Source organism: Zonotrichia leucophrys, chromosome 15 (assembly GCF_028769735.1).
Source record: "Zonotrichia leucophrys gambelii isolate GWCS_2022_RI chromosome 15, RI_Zleu_2.0, whole genome shotgun sequence".
In the NCBI taxonomy this organism is placed as follows: domain Eukaryota; kingdom Metazoa; phylum Chordata; class Aves; order Passeriformes; family Passerellidae; genus Zonotrichia; species Zonotrichia leucophrys.
Genome location: NC_088185.1, coordinates 10,895,528 through 10,912,565, shown reverse-complemented (window position 1 = coordinate 10,912,565; position 17,038 = coordinate 10,895,528). Strand labels below are relative to the sequence as shown.

Here is a 17,038-nt window from a genome sequence, read left to right as displayed (position 1 = left end):
ATCTGAAGGCATTTATCACTCATTCAAGGGCTGTAAATGAGTTCAATAGTAAAATGGATATGATCCCAGCTGAAAGGAAAAGGAGAGCTACTCAGGTGTGCAATACCCACATGCTGCAGGAATACACTGCTCCTGGCTGGTGTTAAATGAGAGGTGAGGGGGACACTTGGTAACATCTCTGCTCATCCCCAGGGGTGCAGGCTGCTGAGCCTCAGGCTTGTCAGCTCACTAGAGAGCACAGACACAGGAATGTGAACTGGTTTTCTCAGGCTAAATAGTGAGTAAGAGATCAAACCATGAAGAGGATCTGGCCCCAGTGCCTCCAGCCTCCACAATATTCCATGCCAGCCAGTTCAGGCTTCAGCTCTAGCCAGCCACTGAGCTAACGAGGCTGGACACCAGCCAAGGCAACAGATTTATCATGTGACAGGGAAAATAACCTGCATATGTTGACTTCAGGGAATTAACCATTAGTTCAGACTTCATATCCTTAATGCTTTCAGATTTCTGATGCTGTTCCTCTTCAAACAAGGCTCTCAGAAATACACAAGGATTACTGTGACTTCAGGTTTAAGAGATACTACACCTGCAGTAAGGCACTTCTCTTCAGAAGGTTAAATATACTCAACAGGAGAAAAGCAAAATGTTTCTTTTTATCTTTAATTGCTAGGCCTTTAACAGATGCATCTAAATAAACCTGAAGCTGCAGTTCCAGAGCAATGATTTTTGTTTTAAACAAGGAAAGGAGAACAAAAGCAAGTGACTCAGGCTGGCCTGGAAATGTAACAAGAAGCTGACAAAGCAACAGGGTCAGTCACGCAGCCAGTGTGTTTCACGGGCTGTTGGAGCAGTCAGGGTTACTCTCCACACCTCAGAGAACATCAGACACTAACGGGACCTTGCCCAGCAGCAAGATCTTCCTACTGCTTCCAGAGCACAGGGATCATCTGCAGCTGGGCTTCACAGACTCATTAATGCAAGCAGTCTGGGTCAGATTAGCTAGAAAGCCTCCAGCACATCACAGAAACTTCTAACACATCTGGACCTCACTGTGGCTTTTGCCCCTAGGAAGCAATTAGATATGTAATTTTAAGAACAGTTTGGTTGCTTTGCTGTTCTCACAACCTATCCCTCCATACTCCTTACAGGTTGTGAACAGTCTCTCTGGATTTGCAAGGAGACAAAGTATCTTCCTCCCTGAGTTCTAGAGGTTCAGGAAGAAGGAACATTTTAAGAAATACTTTAGAGTACTGGAATACAATAAAAAGTAAAAGTTTCCTGCCCAGCCAGTGAAACACACCTCCAGCACATGAGAGCGAGTCCACATGCAAGACACTGTAAGGCCAGCATGAAATTTGCAGCTTGATTGCTGGTCCACGTGAGATCATCCCCTTGGCTGGCTGCTCTTCCCCTTTCAAATATCCCCTTGAACTTCCCCAGCTGTCACCTGTGCTGTGCATCTACCTAAGAGTGCAGCTGCCTGGCTCCGTCCTCCGAAACTGCGGCTAAAGGAACTGTGCCTACTTGCATAGGAGGCGGGGCGGCTGGGCAGCCAGGGCAGCAGGAACGCCGGGATCTCCGAGTGCAGCAGCTCTTCTGCCACGAAGGCCACCTCAAACCATTTCCTCTGGAAGGCTGAGAAGTCATCCATGGCAGCTGTGTGCCACATGGCAGGCTGTTGCAGCCCCACTGCACAAGGAGGAAGGGAGGTCGGTTAGAAACAAGTGTGTCACGGATACATTTTATGAAAAATCCTTTTGCTAGGATATTTTTCTCCCGAGAAGCTGAGAGGCCTCAGAAATGAAATGTAAACAATTATTACCTGCTGCTGTGGAATGCAACAGGTGCATCTTTGATTGGTCTCATGTGGTTGTTTTTAATTAATGGCCAATCACAGTCCAGCTGTCTCAGACTCTGAGAGTCACAAGATTTTATTATCATTCCATTCCTTTCTATTCCTTTGCAAGCCTTCTGATGAAATCCTTTCTTCTATTCTTTCAGAATAGTTTTAATATATCATTTTCTTTTAATATAATATATATCATATAATAATAACTCAGCCCTCTGAAACACGGAGTCAAGATTCTCATCTCTTCCCTCGTGAACACCACCACACGAGTGGACAAGGCTCAGACAGAAAAGTAGCTCTTGATAAAAAAGAGGCAGGATAAAAATTACTTTATATTTTCTGCTATTCCTTTTTTTTTTTCCCCTCTTAACCAAAAAGGCCAAATTTCTCAGACTCTTGGGATCAGTGGTTTTGGTCACTCCCAAAATGCATTCCTGCTGCAGCACCCCTAAGAATCAAGAACAGCCCAGTGATTATGCAAAGGGATAGTGAGGAAAGTCTTGTAAAAACAATGCTGACCTCGGTCTGGTTCTTTGTCCACAACAATCTTGTAAAAATAAAAGCCATAAATAAAGGTTCGTAAAGCTTCTCCAGATGCATGGACAATAAGCTGCTCTTCTAACATTTTCTGAATAAGAAAAAGAAAGTACAGAGCAAACATGATAAAGAAATCACTCTTCCAATTACATAAAAAGGTTGCTAGAGAACATTAGGAAGTAATTTTCTTTTCCTTGGCATCTTTTTGTCCAGATATGTGCCTAACAAGAATACCAGCAAAGTTATCTCTTCATATTCAATAAATGTAGCAATTTCTTATCTCCCTGAGAAATTACATTTGACCTTTCTACAGATGTCTGTCTTTCTCTCATACCCTGCTCTGGTTTTATAGATGGATTTATAGAAGGTAAGAGTTTGGAAGCATTCTAAGTTCTCTGTTAATTGATATGGGATCTCAGCAGAGGAATGAACTCCAGAACATTTCCAACCTTGTGCCCCTGACACAGTTCAATACAGAAAAATCCCTTGATGAATACAAGCAGTGTTCCTGCATAAAGTGTGTCTGCTTCAGATCTGAAAGGTCATATGCTGGTTTTATTACAACTTTATTAACCAATTATCAGAAAGGAAAACCAAATAACAGCCCAGTGCCTCCATTCCAACACAATGCAGAGCACCTGGTAAGTGCCAGCTAACCAGAGGTTATAAACAGAACTATCATCATTTAAGTAGAAAAAAGCATGTAGTACTAGTGAAGAATATGTGAGCACTGCTTGCAACGCTCATCCATAAGAGGATTTTAATAAGTAACAGAAATTATTGCTATAATTTGCTCTGAAGCTTTACTTTCTTCCCAGAGTGAGGCATTTCTGGCCCTCCCTATGCTCCTGGGGAGTTTCCTTACCTGCATGATGTCAATGGCCATGGCCTGGGTGTGCACCCCTTCCACGTTATTCACCAGCCAGTGCACAACTTCTGCACTGATGAAGCAGTAGGGGGAGAGCCCCTTCTGTTCAGAGAGCAGCTGGATCCCTGTGCTGGAGCACAAGTCACACATGTGAGAGCTCTTTTAGGTAACAAAGACAAAAATCACTGCTGGGGGAAGGAAAAAAGGGAGAGGGAGGGTAGAACACAGGACAAGAAATGCACAGTGCCCCTGGAGTGATGTCTCATTTTGGTAACAAGATGAAGAGCTGCCATTGACAGCACTTTGGTGACTTACTGGGAATTCTTGATTTGACAAGGTTCTGGGACTCTAATAATTGAAGTCTTTGCTCATATCAATTTCTATAAAATTTCTTATTAGAGAGTCTGGAACTGAATAACAAAAGGAAGTTTTGTTATTGTTTGAAAACTCTTCAACAGCTGACATGGGCTCTCCTTTGAGTGACTCCACTTCTCATGTCCTCTTATTAAACATTTCACCACATGTGAAGCACATTTGCATTAAAAACTTACGTGGGGTGTTTCATGGCTTCAAGAATCTCTACCAAAGTGGAGGAGGAAGTCAGAGCACTTGTTGAACACTGCTGAGAGCTGGGCAGTAAACAGAAGCACATTCAGAAATCAAGGAAGCTGCTAGATTTGTTCAAATATGTACATATAAGAAAATTGCTCTCTCTTCTCAACAATGCCTTTGCCACATTTATTTCCTTTTTTATCTCAAGCACAACTAAAAGCATCAGATGAGTATTTCCCCCCTGAGGTCACCAGGACATTGCTATATGCACCCAATGCACTGTGTCACATCCAGCTGTACTCAGCAGCAATTGAGAGCAAACATTTTGAAGTTGGCTAATTATTTTTTTTTACTGCTGTAATATACAACCACAGGAAACAGGTGCTAATAAAGTTTATTTTCAACATTGCTTCCTCCCTGGTGTCTTGCTTCCAGGTTGGAACCTCTTGGATTTCATCAACCTACTCAATCCCAAATAGACCTGCAGCCCCCCCACCCCTTGCCAAAACAGACAAGATGTCAATTCAAGGCCTGGTTTCCTACTAGCAAATTTCAGAAATGGAATTTCTTCATTTTTGGAAGAATGAAGCCCTTCTTGTGGGTGGAAAAAATCAGGCCTTGTGCTCATTTAATTCTGGAAAACTGGGTTGCAGGGCTTATTTTACTAGCACTGTGTCTGCACGTGGAAATGCTGCAGTAAGGTCTTGTGACAAGTGCCCGCCCGTGCTGACAGGCACAGCACAGCCTGTTCCCTGCTCCTGCTTCAGTGCCCATTCCCCTGAGCAAGGGGCTGGGATTGCACAGCTCTGCAGCACAGCCCTGCTGTGCCTCTCCTACCTGCCCTCTGCAGCAGCAGCCGTGCTGGATCCTGGCTCTGCAGCGCTCTGGGCGCTCCCCTGGGCGCTGCCCCTGTCAGGGACCTGCCCTGTGGGGAGCAAGGCGCTGCCATCTGAGGCTGCAGGAACTGATTGATCAATAGAGACCTGGGAGGAGCAAACACAGCAACATCTCTGTGAAATCCATCATGCAATCCATTTCCCATCTTCTCCCCTCCCTGCACCATCCGTGCCTCAGCCCAAGTTAGTCAACAACAAGCAATGCTCTGAGGAAGCACAGGCATATGCAGAAGGGATAAATGCAGTCTTACTCTGTCATCACCACAGAGCTCCTGACAAACAACAAATTCAGACCCAAATAAAGATGAGGATCACCAAGCCAGCAATAATTGCACTGAGAGAACTACTGGCAAACCAGCAACACCAGTCCAAACCTGACATTCTCAACCCAAGGGGATAACTGTGATTATAAGCACACAACAGGACACTTGATCACTATGGGAAGGTAGTAAGCATTTAGCAAACACAGTTTCAAGTCTAACTCTCAAAAATATGCAAATGTATCACACGAATTCAAGTTTCATAATGCTCAAAAAAAACCCCAGCTCATCTCCCCTCCTTTCTCAGGGCAGTATGAGAAGGCTGCTTGACACCCACCCACACCTATGTCGCCAAGACAACAGGAACACTTTCCTCCCGCAGGAACACTCACACTATTCCAATGGTAGACTGAATAGTTCACAAAATTACCATAAAATCGTTGCAGAAAGAGCATGAATGCTGAAGGATTCAGCTAAGTACAGGCTGTAATTGCCATCTGTCATTAACACGTATGGTTTAGTAAAGGCACGTTATATAAAAGCTGGAGAGGTGGGGGAGAGAACACGAACGGCAGAGGAACTCGAACTCAAGCTGGTATAAACATGGGGGCTGCTCTGCTGTGATGAATCCACAGCACACACACAGCTAAAAATCACAAAGCTGAGAGCTTGACTTAGGTCTGACTGCCAAAAGTCCTTTATTTATGCCATTTCTCACACCCCAAAAATCTCTAATGGCAGATGTCCCCTTTTGGGCAGCCAAAACCAGCAGATGCTCCAGGGTCAAGCCCTCAGTGCCCACAGCCAGTAAAAGCCTTTCTCCCTCCTCAGGGCTCACTTCAAGCAGCATTTCCTATGGCCACACTGTGTCACTGCTCATTCCTAACTGCTGTTAACTGGACAAATGACTTCAGCCACAAGGACTCCTTTAAACCAAGATGATACTATCTATTTCCAGCCTCAGTTGTTCAGGAATCCAAGGAGACAATTTGACTTGGATATCTCCAGAATCACCTGTCAAACACCACAGAAGAAATTTAGCCAAGAACCAGACAAGTGAGCTGTTGCCATTTTGTTCAGTGAAGGAAGATGGAAAACAAGCATTTACTGAAAAACAGAAAAAGCAACTTTAGTAGTTGACAAGACAGTACTGCAAAGGACAGCAGACAGGGCACATGAACATCCAAAACACAGCACAAACATCGAGTGGTGGGAAAAAATAATGCTTGCATCTGCCACTTTGTTCTGCCGTGCTGTACATCTCACTCTCATGGAAAACCAACACAGGTTCCCAGTGTGTTCAGCTCAGGACACAAATGCTGTCCATCACCTCAATCCAAAAGCCAGAGATGACAAGAACCCATTCCAAACTGACCTGGGAGTAGAAGGTTGAAGCTGTGCGTGGGCTGCGAACAAAGTCCATAAAGAAGGCCCCATCCTGAAGGCATCAGAGGAAGCAGGCCCATTAATGGCAACAGCAACAGGAACAAGGAGTTCAAGAAAAGCAAATAAAAGGTTGTGCAAGTATGAAATGACCACAGAGAGAAAGTATGAGGAGAATGCAAATCCCAGACCCAGAAGGTCAGATGCAGCAGAATGCACAGCACCAGGATTCCTCACACACACATCTTTACTTTCTCTCTGCAACAAGACATTGCTTTTCCTTGGCACAGATGCATTCCCAAAATTTTTAAACCCACACTGATCAGAAGCCAATTGAAGCTGCAGCCTTCCCTCCATACTTCAAAGGAGAAAGTCTTGAGCTCTGAAGTATGGGGGCTTCCATCCCAAATACAAAACTGAAATACAGAAACCACAGGTGTAATGACAAATATCCAAAGAAGGTCAGGGGTTTTTCTTCTAATCTGGTAGACATTCAAATGATAAAGAGGGAGAGGCAAAGGAGCTCCTTTCAGGAAGCATCCTCTTCCTGTACCATGCAGGTCTGGTATGGTGCAAAGGAAAGGGAAGAAAAACTCATCACAAAGATCCTTCCAACACTGTGTTTAATACTTCATGCAAAATTAAACAGCCACTGCCTGTGCTATGCTCCTGCCTAGTGACAAAGCCAGTGAGTTATCCCCAGCTGCTATTCAAAGATGTGTCACGACTCTCTTATCACACAAGACAATGTAGTGGAACTCATCTAGATTTCATTCCCTATTTGCAATTCTTTATTCTGTTCCCTTGGCAAAATATTTTTGTCTAGCCTGCAGTTCAGATGATGCTTACCTTGGTACATACATATAAAACAGTTTCTGGGAAGAATCAGTGCCAGGGTTACCTGCCTGGCAATTTACATTGTGCAGAGCCAAGTGCCCTGGATCCATAAGGGCAAACACTTCCCAAACAGATCAAGTGGGTTAAACCTCACTGGGTTAAATCAAGTGGGTGAACTCACTGGGTTAAAACCACAGTGCTGCCCAGTAACTGGCTCAAGTGACTTGTCAATTCTACTCTGAAACAAAGTGATGCAAAGCCAGTGGCTCAGTTTTCATCTGGAATAACTCAGGCACTGAAGGGCATCCTAGAAAAGCACTTGCTCCCTTGGCTGCTGGCAGAGCTCACAGCTGTGATAATTTGTCACTTGTCTGGCTGCAAGTGTGTGGAAAGGCAGAGCTCCCTGTGCTGAGGAGCCCTGCAGGGGCTGTGACACGAGGCACACGCTGGCTGCTGTTCCCAAGTGAGCACAATGCTGCCTGCCCACTGGCATCTTTCCAACAGGCATAAGCCATCAATTAGGAGATTGCAACTGCTTATCTCCCAGTCCCTGTGTGTAAATATTTACAGGAGTGTTTACTGCTGCAGCATGAAAGGCCTTCAATTGATAACACACTCTTCCAGAGTCTCCAGTCAGCCTTCCAGAGAGGCTTTTGAACATTATTTTTAACAATGACATTTTCTGGTAGCACAAAATCTGCTGATTTGGTCCCAGCACACTCCTGTGCCACTCTAGGGAAGCCCACTTGGCCTCTTGCCCCCTCTGCCACACACAACAACTGGACATCATCTTCTCTCCTGTTTCTCACATGGAATTTTCACCAGTTTTACTGGTAGAGAGGACATTTAAGATTCCTGTATTTAAAGAGAGAAGCTGATTTTTCAAAATGGTAGAAGAGAAGCATGCAAAGCCTGAATTATGATGTGGAAGTTTGCACACACACCTTGAGTCAGTCTGAGCACCTGCTGCTCCCAGGCCTAGCACATCCTGCTCCAGACTCATCTGTGCTCTCCAAACACTGATGCTATGAGTAAGTGTCTAGAACTAAGGTGATCACAGTTGCTCTATCACTTCAACTTTCAATATCTAGGTCTCCATACTTGTTCCTAGTGGTGGCACAAAACAGTGGATGTAGAAACATTAGCTCAGAGAAAAATGCTGAAAGAAGTGGTTGATAGGGGTGAATCTGAGAACTTCTCCTTTGCAATATTTGAACTGCTGAACCCAAACACAGGTCACACTTAAGTCCTCTACTCTTATTCAATTCCTTGTTACTTCATTTGAAAGACCTTCATATCAGAACACAGAAAAATAATCAAATATTTCTGGTTGGACTTGGAAGCAGAGTTCCTGCTCTCCTGGGTCTCACAGGACAGTGGACAGAAAGGCTGAGGGATAGCACAGTCTTTTCTTTAAGTGCCTCAAGAGAGCTCCAGGAAGATCACTTTCTCCAGCCTGGAGTCCAGCCAGTGAAGGAATGACACCTAAATCACTTCTCAGGAACACACCCCCTCCTCTAAACAGAGGCAAGAGACCCAAGTTCCTGCTGTTAAAATCCCACTCAGCGTTCACACTGTCACAAGCTAGAGGCTGATTCTGCTCTCCAAGGCAGCCTGCACACAGATGCACACAGCTCTGCACTGCTACACCCAACAGCCAAGCCATGACTGAAATGAAATGTGCTACCAGCAAAGGAAATGCACTAATTAGCAAACAGCACTTAGATCAGCAAAATGCTGAGCCAGCATCCCAGGGATTCCACACCATTGTCACTCTTGCAGAACTGAATTCCTCTGCCCTCACACACAAAGGGCAGCACAGGAGCAGCCCTTGCTGGATTAGAGTAAAATGTGGTATGATGTAGTCAAATGCTCAGAGAAATAAACCTTGGTTATTTGATGAATTCTTATGCAGAAAGAGCAGCCAAAGAAAGCGCAGTGAGTCCCTACCTTGCGAGGGCTGTCCATATAGGTGGGTGTGATAGCAATGCTCCCACTCTCTGAAGGCTGGCCAGAGCTCTTCCCAGAAAGCATTGCTGCTTGCTGCTCCCCCAGGGTCCTAAAAGACAAGGAAGGAATACAGAGTTTATTCAAACACACTTTGTGTCAGCTTCCCCCCAGAGGCAACTGTTGCAGAGGGGTACTGCTGTATTTTCAGATATTTGCTTTCCCACACACTAAGGCACAGATCCAATATTCCAAAAGTAACTTTTACCCCCACAAACAACATGGACCCTTGCACTCCGTTTTATTATGCATGTATAATACTAATATAGCATTAAAAATATTAATCTCTTATGTATTTAACACCACACGAGGCAAGGTTCCCCAAATGTGCTTTAGCCAGCCCAGGTGCAATATGCAGGAAGGATGTTCTTGGCTCTTCACACAGCCTGTAGAGACTCACTTCTGACTGGCTTCCATCTGCAGCAGAGCTGAGAGTGCTGAGGTTCCTTTTTTCCCAATGGGAGGTCCAGACTGCTCCAGGGAGTGAGTGGGAATTGGACCAGCAATCTGCAAGCCTTTCATGGCAGACCCTTTCTAACAAAGGAAAAATGGAAGCACAGACTTAGTCAAGCTAGGCTTAACTAGTAAGCAAGAACACAACACCTCATGACAGCAGGGCTTTACTAAGCACATTTTAAAAAAGGAGTCAAACCTCTGGTACACAAGAAGGGGAATAGCCTAGTGTCTTGTGTGGATGTTATTCTGAAAATAAAATGTCTGTTATTCTATGGAAAAGGTGAATTTGCTTCAAAATGACCTCATTTGCTGTGAGAATGGGAACAGGATTGAATACATACTAGCCAGTTTCTCATCAGCCTCTTGAAACTGTTTACCAAAAAAATCACTCACATATTTCTCTTTTCCCAATCCTTCTCCAGAATCTGCAGCACAGAACCAATCCAGGTTACCCCACAAGTGCCCAGCTACACTACCTCAGACCCCTCTGGATGAACTGTCTGCATCACAAGGCAGAGTGGTGCACCCAGGCTAAGCCCACCTGCACACCAAGCAGAGCACACCTGCAAAGAGGAGGCATCAGGCTCTTGAGCAACAAAAGACTGGCCATGGTATAAAACAGAGCAGTGGCAGGACAAGATGGTGCAGAAGAGCTTGGTTTGTCCCTGATAAAGAACTGCCCTGAGCCTGGGTGCAGTCACAGCAGCACAGGATGCTCATCCCAGGGACATTTCCTCAAGCTGTTGAAGGAAACAGCTTTGTTTCCTCTCCCAAAACATCACTTGAGTGATGCAGAACGAGCACATGAAGCCCCACTGTGTGAAAGCTGACACAGCACAGGCTCAGCAGTGTCCTTTAGGGATGGATGACAGGGACAGGGACACTGTGCCCCACCTGCCCAGGGTGCACTCGGGTGTAGCCATGATATTTTCTGAAAAATCCTTTCCTTAGGATTTTTTCTCCTGAGAAGCTTAGAGGCCTCAGGAACAAAATGTAAACAATGGCTATCTGCTGCTGTGGAATGCAACAGGTGCATCTGTGATTGGTGTCATGTGGCTGTTTCTAATTAATGGCCAATCACAGTCAGCTGGCTGGACTGTCTCAGTCAGTCACAAGCCTTTGTTATCATTCCTTTTCTATTCTGAGCTAGCCTTCTGATGAAATCCTTTCTTCTATTCTTTTAGTACAGTTTTAATATAATATACATCATAAAATAATAAATCAAGCCTTCTGAAACATGGAGTCAGGCCCTCATCTCTTCCCTCACCCTCAGACCCTGAGAACACGGTCACACTGTGTCTCCCTGCTGACGCCTCAGCAGCGGCCCGGGGCACGCCCAGCCCCGCGGGACTCACTCGGATCATTCGATCGGAGCGGTGGCGGCGGCGGATGCGGTTCAAGCCCTCCACGAAGCGGATGAAGCCATCGAGGAGCTGCCACTCCTCCTCGTCCGAGCGGGGCTTGTCGCCGTACACGTCGCAGTGCGCCTCCCCCTCCATGATGCGCTTGGTGGCGCTGATGCAGGCGGGCAGCAGCAGGAACCGCGTCCTCCAGAACTTCAGCGACTCGATCAGGCTGCGCCAATGGGGAAGGCAGGACAGGTCAGCGCTTTCCTGGGAAGGGTTTTCCAGAATCTAAAGTATAAATCTTTCTACCTGCTGCACTTTTCAGCGATCACCCTCGCTGCTATCCCTGGCACAGAACGAGCACACGTGCAAAGGAATGGTCAGAATTTGAATATCACTGGCAACAAGGCTATCCTCAGTAATTGTCATACAGAGATATGCTTTCTTTTCTGTAAAAGATAGGCCCCAAAAGCTTTTTCTCTATAAATATGCAAGCAAAAAGGAATTTTCAAGGTGCACATTAGCGTAGGAGGTATTTTGACTGAGACCTGAAAAGAAAAGATGATAAAGACTGGTTGTGTGGAGAGAAGATATCAAAAAAGCCATTGATACTGGTGGAGTTACTGCACATTTCTGGGAAGCACTTGCTCCACAGCTTAGGAGTAGGATTGTATGCCAAACCCAGCACTCAAGCAAACCTGCAACAGCTTCAAAATAAATGGAAGTTTTGAGTCAGATCAGTAAGAAGCCAAGAAAAGCATCTGTGTGGTACAAAATGCTATCTTATTTCTTTGCATTTCTAGCAGAGGAAAAAAGAAGTTCATGCTGAATTTTGAGATCAAGAGTCTGTATCAAAGGTCAGATTAAGCAGCAGCAACACAGAGCAAGGCTCCCACAAGGCAACAGCTGCTGGAAGCTGACAGTGAAAGCAGGCCAGATATTCTCCCTGGAGTACTGAGCATTCGTGGGTTGAACTGCATGATGAAATTTTAGGTCAAAAAGAAAAAGAGGCAATTAGGACACAGAACAGTCTGGATGGAAAAGAAGCTCTCACCTGAAATCCTCTGAGCCAGCAGAGCAGATATACTGATCCAAGTAATTCCACTTGTACTCTTCTAGTCTCTCATGGGAAAATTCTACCCAGCAAGAGACAAATTCAGAGTCAGAGTGTGAGGGGCACAAGCTGTAGGTGTAGTTTATCTGGGCAGACTCATATGGATATCTGAAAGATCAAACACAAGCATTAATCTCAGTATTATTGACACTGATGCTTCTCTTTCTTCTCCTAAAAAGAAAGGTGTTCTTTCAAGCAAGCACAGAGCAGGAGAAGAATGTTCATCAGAACACTGGCAGCAAACTGCTCCAGCAGAGATACTCACTTTGGCAGGTAGCGAGTGACAGTAATTATTTTGTCCTTTAAGGTGACTTTGTGGAAAGTACGGCCCATGCTCAGCCAGTACTGATCCTCTTCCTCAGCTCTATTTCTCGACACAAGACCTGCTTGTAAAAAGCAAAACCCTTTCATCTTACTGCAGTCTCACAGACATATTTTCTGAAAAATCTTTTGCTAAGATCTTTTCTCTTGAGAAGCTGAGAGGCCTCAGGAGCAAAATGCAAACAATAATTATCTGCTGCTGTGGAATGCAACAGGTGCATCTTTGATTGGTCTCATGTGTTGTTTTTAATTAATGACCAATCAGTCAGCTGGCTTGGACTCTCTGGCCAGTCACAAATTCCTTTCCATTCCTTTCAAGCCTTCTGATGAAATCCTTTCTTCTATTCTTTTAGTATAGTTTTAGTATATAATTTTCTTTTAATATAATATATATCATAAAATAATAAATCAGCCTTCTGAAACACAGAGTCAAGATTCTCATCTCTTCCCTCATCCTGGGACCCCTGTGAACACCACCACACTGCAGTACTCAGAACTTTATCAACAACCTGTGCCTATAGGATGAGAATCCAGAACTGCAGTCTAGAAGTCAGCTTCTGATCTGAGCACAAGCTAAAACCCAGCTTTTAGGCCACATTTTTAGGGAGCAGCCTTTGCTCTTAGAGTTAAGATGTGCTGATATCATAAGCAAAGAGGAGGTCTTGGCATTCCTACGCCACCCATTCACAACTTCCCTGGGCAGAACCACCAAAGAACAGCCAACACAGAGAGTTGAGCAACTGGTGGATGTGCCTGATTGGAGGTTCCTGGGCTGGCAGAAGAGCCCAGGCTGACTTGCCAGGGCCAGGTCACTCACCTCTGCTGTAGAGGGGGCTGCTGCTGAGCGGGGGCGGCACGGCCGGGGCCGGCTTCTGCGGCTTGGGCTGCACAATGATCTGATAGCCCTGCATGAGGCGCTGGCAAATGAACTCCTCAAACACCTGCTGGGCTGTCATCTGCACTCCTTCCTCATCCCTCCTGGACACAAAGGTTAAGCAGAGCAGAATGAGGAGCTGACCACACACCTATTCTTAGCTCTGCTCTGGAGCCCTGTGCCTGGGAGCAGCAGGGAAAAGGGGCACCTTCTGACACAGGGTCATGAGCTGGCTGGCAATATTTACTGCTGCCTTGGAAAACAGTTTGGCAACCAGTAACAAATTTGCCTACAGCAGTTGTGGAACAATAAATTGCCCAAAGATGACTTTTCCAGCCTCAGTGCAGTCTGTACTTGTTCAGGAGAGCTCAGAATGCCAGTGGGCAGCAATGTCCAGCCTCTCCCACAGTGGGAAGTGGAGAGCAGGGAGGGGTTGGAGAACACATTCATCTTAGTGCAGCTCCTGCTCTGAACTTTGCCTTCCTACTGACATTTCTTTCAGGTGTTTCTTCATTAATCCTATTACTTCCTATGTATTTCAACCACCCTGATTAATACTTTGGTTTTGCTCCCATAAAGCAGAAACACAGGCAGGTCTTTTGATGTCTTACAAGTTATGGAAAGACTGAAAAAAATTTAAGATAATGAGACTGCTTCAGTAAAAATCAAACTAACCCTATTAAAGAATTGTTACCCAAGACCTCTGAGACAAGCAGAGAAGTTATATTTATCCAACTAATTCTGTTTTCCAACAAGATTTTTTAAACTAAATATCCTTTAGAGTGAGGATAAGCATCTTAATACTGTGTCCACATGTATTTGCTCCTTTAGTGTTTCCAAAACACTTGCTAGGAGGTAGATTAACAGAGATGATAGCTTGAGGTAGAATATTTTGATCAAAACACAACACAAAAGAGACATAAAAATTTGTATCCAAACAATTTCTGACATCAAATCTATGGAGCACACCATACTGTCAGGTGGGAACATCAGAAAAGGTCCAAAGCTATCACTGGAAAAAAAATAATAAAAAAGTAAGTATTCTGCTGCTCTGTTAGTAATCCATCATTCACTTGTGTTCCACATTGCAAGGCAACATGTATTCTATTGCCATCTGTATGGCAGTTGTCCTTTGCCAAGTGGGCAGTTTTCCTTCTCTCTCTGAGTGACCAGGATCATTCCTCCCTGGGAGGGGCCATTGCTGATAGCAGCTATGGAATGTCCCTGCATGGCTGATAAGAACTACAGCATCCCATTGGAGATGTGAGCCCAGAGGGAGGAGCCAAGCATTCCTACCCAGATATAATCCAGAGGTTTTCAGACACCAGCACGGCTTCTCCACTGGATTCCCCAGAGGAACAGCAGCTGCCTCTCCTCCCACTGGATCATCAGAGGAAGAATCCATTCTTCTCTACAGGATCCCTGCTCCAGCAGAACCATCCCTGACACTGCAGGAGCACTGCAACCACATTTCCAATTGGACTGCCACCAACACCCTGACCAACAGCATCAGGTTGTGTTCTGATTCTGTCAGTGTTGTTTTCGTTTACTGCATTGTTTATTTTATCCTTTTATTTTCTTCCCTATTAAAGAACTGTTATTTCCTGCTCCCATAATTTTTGCTGCCAGAGAGCCCCTTAATTTAAAATTTATAGCAATTCAGAGAGGTGGGGAGGGTTTACATTCTCCATTTCAGGGGAGGCTCCTGCCTTCCTTAGCAGACTCCTGTCTTTCCAAACCAAGACAACTTTTGATCCTCTTCCATCACCTCCTGAAGCACAGGAGGTACAGAGGAGGTCTGGCCAAACCTGTCCATGTCAGCCTCGGGCAGCAGGTCGTAGCAGCCCTCGGTGTAGTCGTTCTGCAGGCTCTGGCGGTCGGGGAAGTAATCGGTGGTGAGGGGCAGGCAGGCAGGGGTGGTCAGGGACTTCCAGTCCACTCCAACTGTACAACAGAAGCCTGGCACTATGGGGGGAGCAGACAGCGTCAGAACTGCCTCGTTGTGTCATGGGGGCACACAAGGGGGGCACGTGGGGTCACCCGTGCAGAAACGGGGTGCAGAGCAGGATGGAAGGAGTGCATGAAGAGGGGAGTTAAAGAATGAGAGACGAAAAACAGTTGGCATAAAGTCAACAGGGACAAAAAGGGGTGTGGAATGGGAAGGGAAAAAGAAAAGAGGATGGGAAGAAGGGAGGGAGAGAAAGAGACAGAGTTTGTTAAACAATGCAGTGCACATGCTGATTCAATCCCATCATGCAAAAGGCATTCCAAGTTAATACATTTAATTTCCTCTTGATTGAAAGCTAGAGCTGACATAGCCACTGCTCTTCCAAAATTACAGCAAGTCAGGTGCAGTTACTGATTATTAATAAACAGATCAACATTCCAAGTCTGAACAAGAAAATCAGACCAGTTCTGCATCCTAGACAACTGCAGAAGGAGCTGGAGAGGAGGAGAGAAAGAATGACAGACCAGCCTCTTTCTGGAATAGTACAACAGCAGAAAAGGGAGTATTTCCACAGTTATAAAAACAGAAGATATATCCAGAGGGGTGGGAAGACCAGAAAAATAGTAACTTGGGAAGCAATCTTTTCCCACACCCTTTCCTAGAGTTATGCTGCAGTTTTGAGATTACAGGGATGTAAAACTAGACATTAAAAAGGAAAAGCTAACTAGATTATACCAAATCATCAGCTCATTACATTCTGACCATTCACACTACTGCATTACATTCTGACCCAATTCAAATAATCTGTATCACCTACTGATGCTTAACTTCTTGTCATAAAGCTCCTACAGACAGAAATTTATTTTACTATCAAACTGTTAACCCCAATGGCAGGAACACTGCACAAGAAAGTAATATATGACAAACTGCTACAAAGAAAATGCTTTCTTCAGCAGTGACACACTTGTTTCTCCAGGACATGAAGGCAGATACTTCTCAGTAAATTCAGAAACTGACTGTACTAATTCTACTTCAACAAGCTGGTACCAAACAAACTTTTCATACTGAGAGGCAGAAAAGAGTTCAAAAAGCAGCTTTAGCTTTTTGCAGAATAGTGTCTGGTAAGGAAAGAATTTCAGCTGTAACACAACAAACAGCTTCACATGTTCTTAAGAACTACAGAACTGCAACCACAGTGAGACAGCAGAGGCAGATCCTGCAAATTACTGCAGGCCAAAATAAACCTCTGCCAAAAGCCAAGGAGGCTCCTCTGTTTCTTGCCTACCACCTCCTGATGCCTCTATATATGTACATGCCCTTTCCCTCCCATCTTCCCACCTATGCAAACTCTCTTCCAAACCTTTCTCCTGCTTACTTGGATCTGGAGAATTAGAGACAGCATCTTCCAAGGAATCCTTGTTCTGAGTTTTGAGGCTCACCCCTACAAGAAAGAAATGGTTTATATTTTAAGCAATTACGCACTTCTCTTGAATTTCAAATAAAAATAAATCAAAAGTGTGATGTTGTAAGATACAGAATTTCTCTGCATGGAAAATCCCAGGGTTCTGCACAGCAGAAAAAAAAAAACCACTAAGGCAATTAATGAGGAAAAAATATATCTTGGATCAAACTTGAACATCTTTAGCTGTTGAAGTGCTCAACAGCTAAAACCCAAACAAAACTCTCCTCCCCAAAAACAGTGAAACATTTTGAAAAGTAGAAGATATCCTATAAACAGGTGGTGTGGCACATGAGAGAAAAAGAGTTGCTAAGGAGACAAGAAAAACTGC

The 17,038-nt window shown here is 44.8% G+C and overlaps 1 protein-coding gene across 8 annotated transcripts in view; it reads right to left on the bottom strand.

Moving 5' to 3' along the window:
• The window catches only part of DEPDC5 (DEP domain containing 5, GATOR1 subcomplex subunit), a 44,160-nt gene that overhangs the window by 7,544 nt on the left and 19,578 nt on the right, over nucleotides 1-17,038 (bottom strand). Inside the window, exons 25-38 of one of the 8 annotated variants that reach the window (XM_064727155.1) lie at nucleotides 16,624-16,689; nucleotides 15,109-15,292; nucleotides 13,244-13,404; nucleotides 12,371-12,491; nucleotides 12,046-12,213; nucleotides 11,001-11,220; nucleotides 9,590-9,723; nucleotides 9,133-9,241; nucleotides 6,338-6,400; nucleotides 4,644-4,789; nucleotides 3,806-3,883; nucleotides 3,252-3,384; nucleotides 2,369-2,477; nucleotides 1,465-1,689 (exon numbers count right to left, since the gene is read on the bottom strand). In XM_064727155.1, coding sequence (XP_064583225.1) covers nucleotides 1,465-1,689; nucleotides 2,369-2,477; nucleotides 3,252-3,384; nucleotides 3,806-3,883; nucleotides 4,644-4,789; nucleotides 6,338-6,400; nucleotides 9,133-9,241; nucleotides 9,590-9,723; nucleotides 11,001-11,220; nucleotides 12,046-12,213; nucleotides 12,371-12,491; nucleotides 13,244-13,404; nucleotides 15,109-15,292; nucleotides 16,624-16,689 — 1,917 coding nt within the window. The remainder of the gene's footprint in view (nucleotides 1-1,464; nucleotides 1,690-2,368; nucleotides 2,478-3,251; nucleotides 3,385-3,805; nucleotides 3,884-4,643; nucleotides 4,790-6,337; nucleotides 6,401-9,132; nucleotides 9,242-9,589; nucleotides 9,724-11,000; nucleotides 11,221-12,045; nucleotides 12,214-12,370; nucleotides 12,492-13,243; nucleotides 13,405-15,108; nucleotides 15,293-16,623; nucleotides 16,690-17,038) is intronic. The other 7 variants (XM_064727159.1, XM_064727156.1, XM_064727157.1 and 4 more) reach the window with 7 other exon arrangements.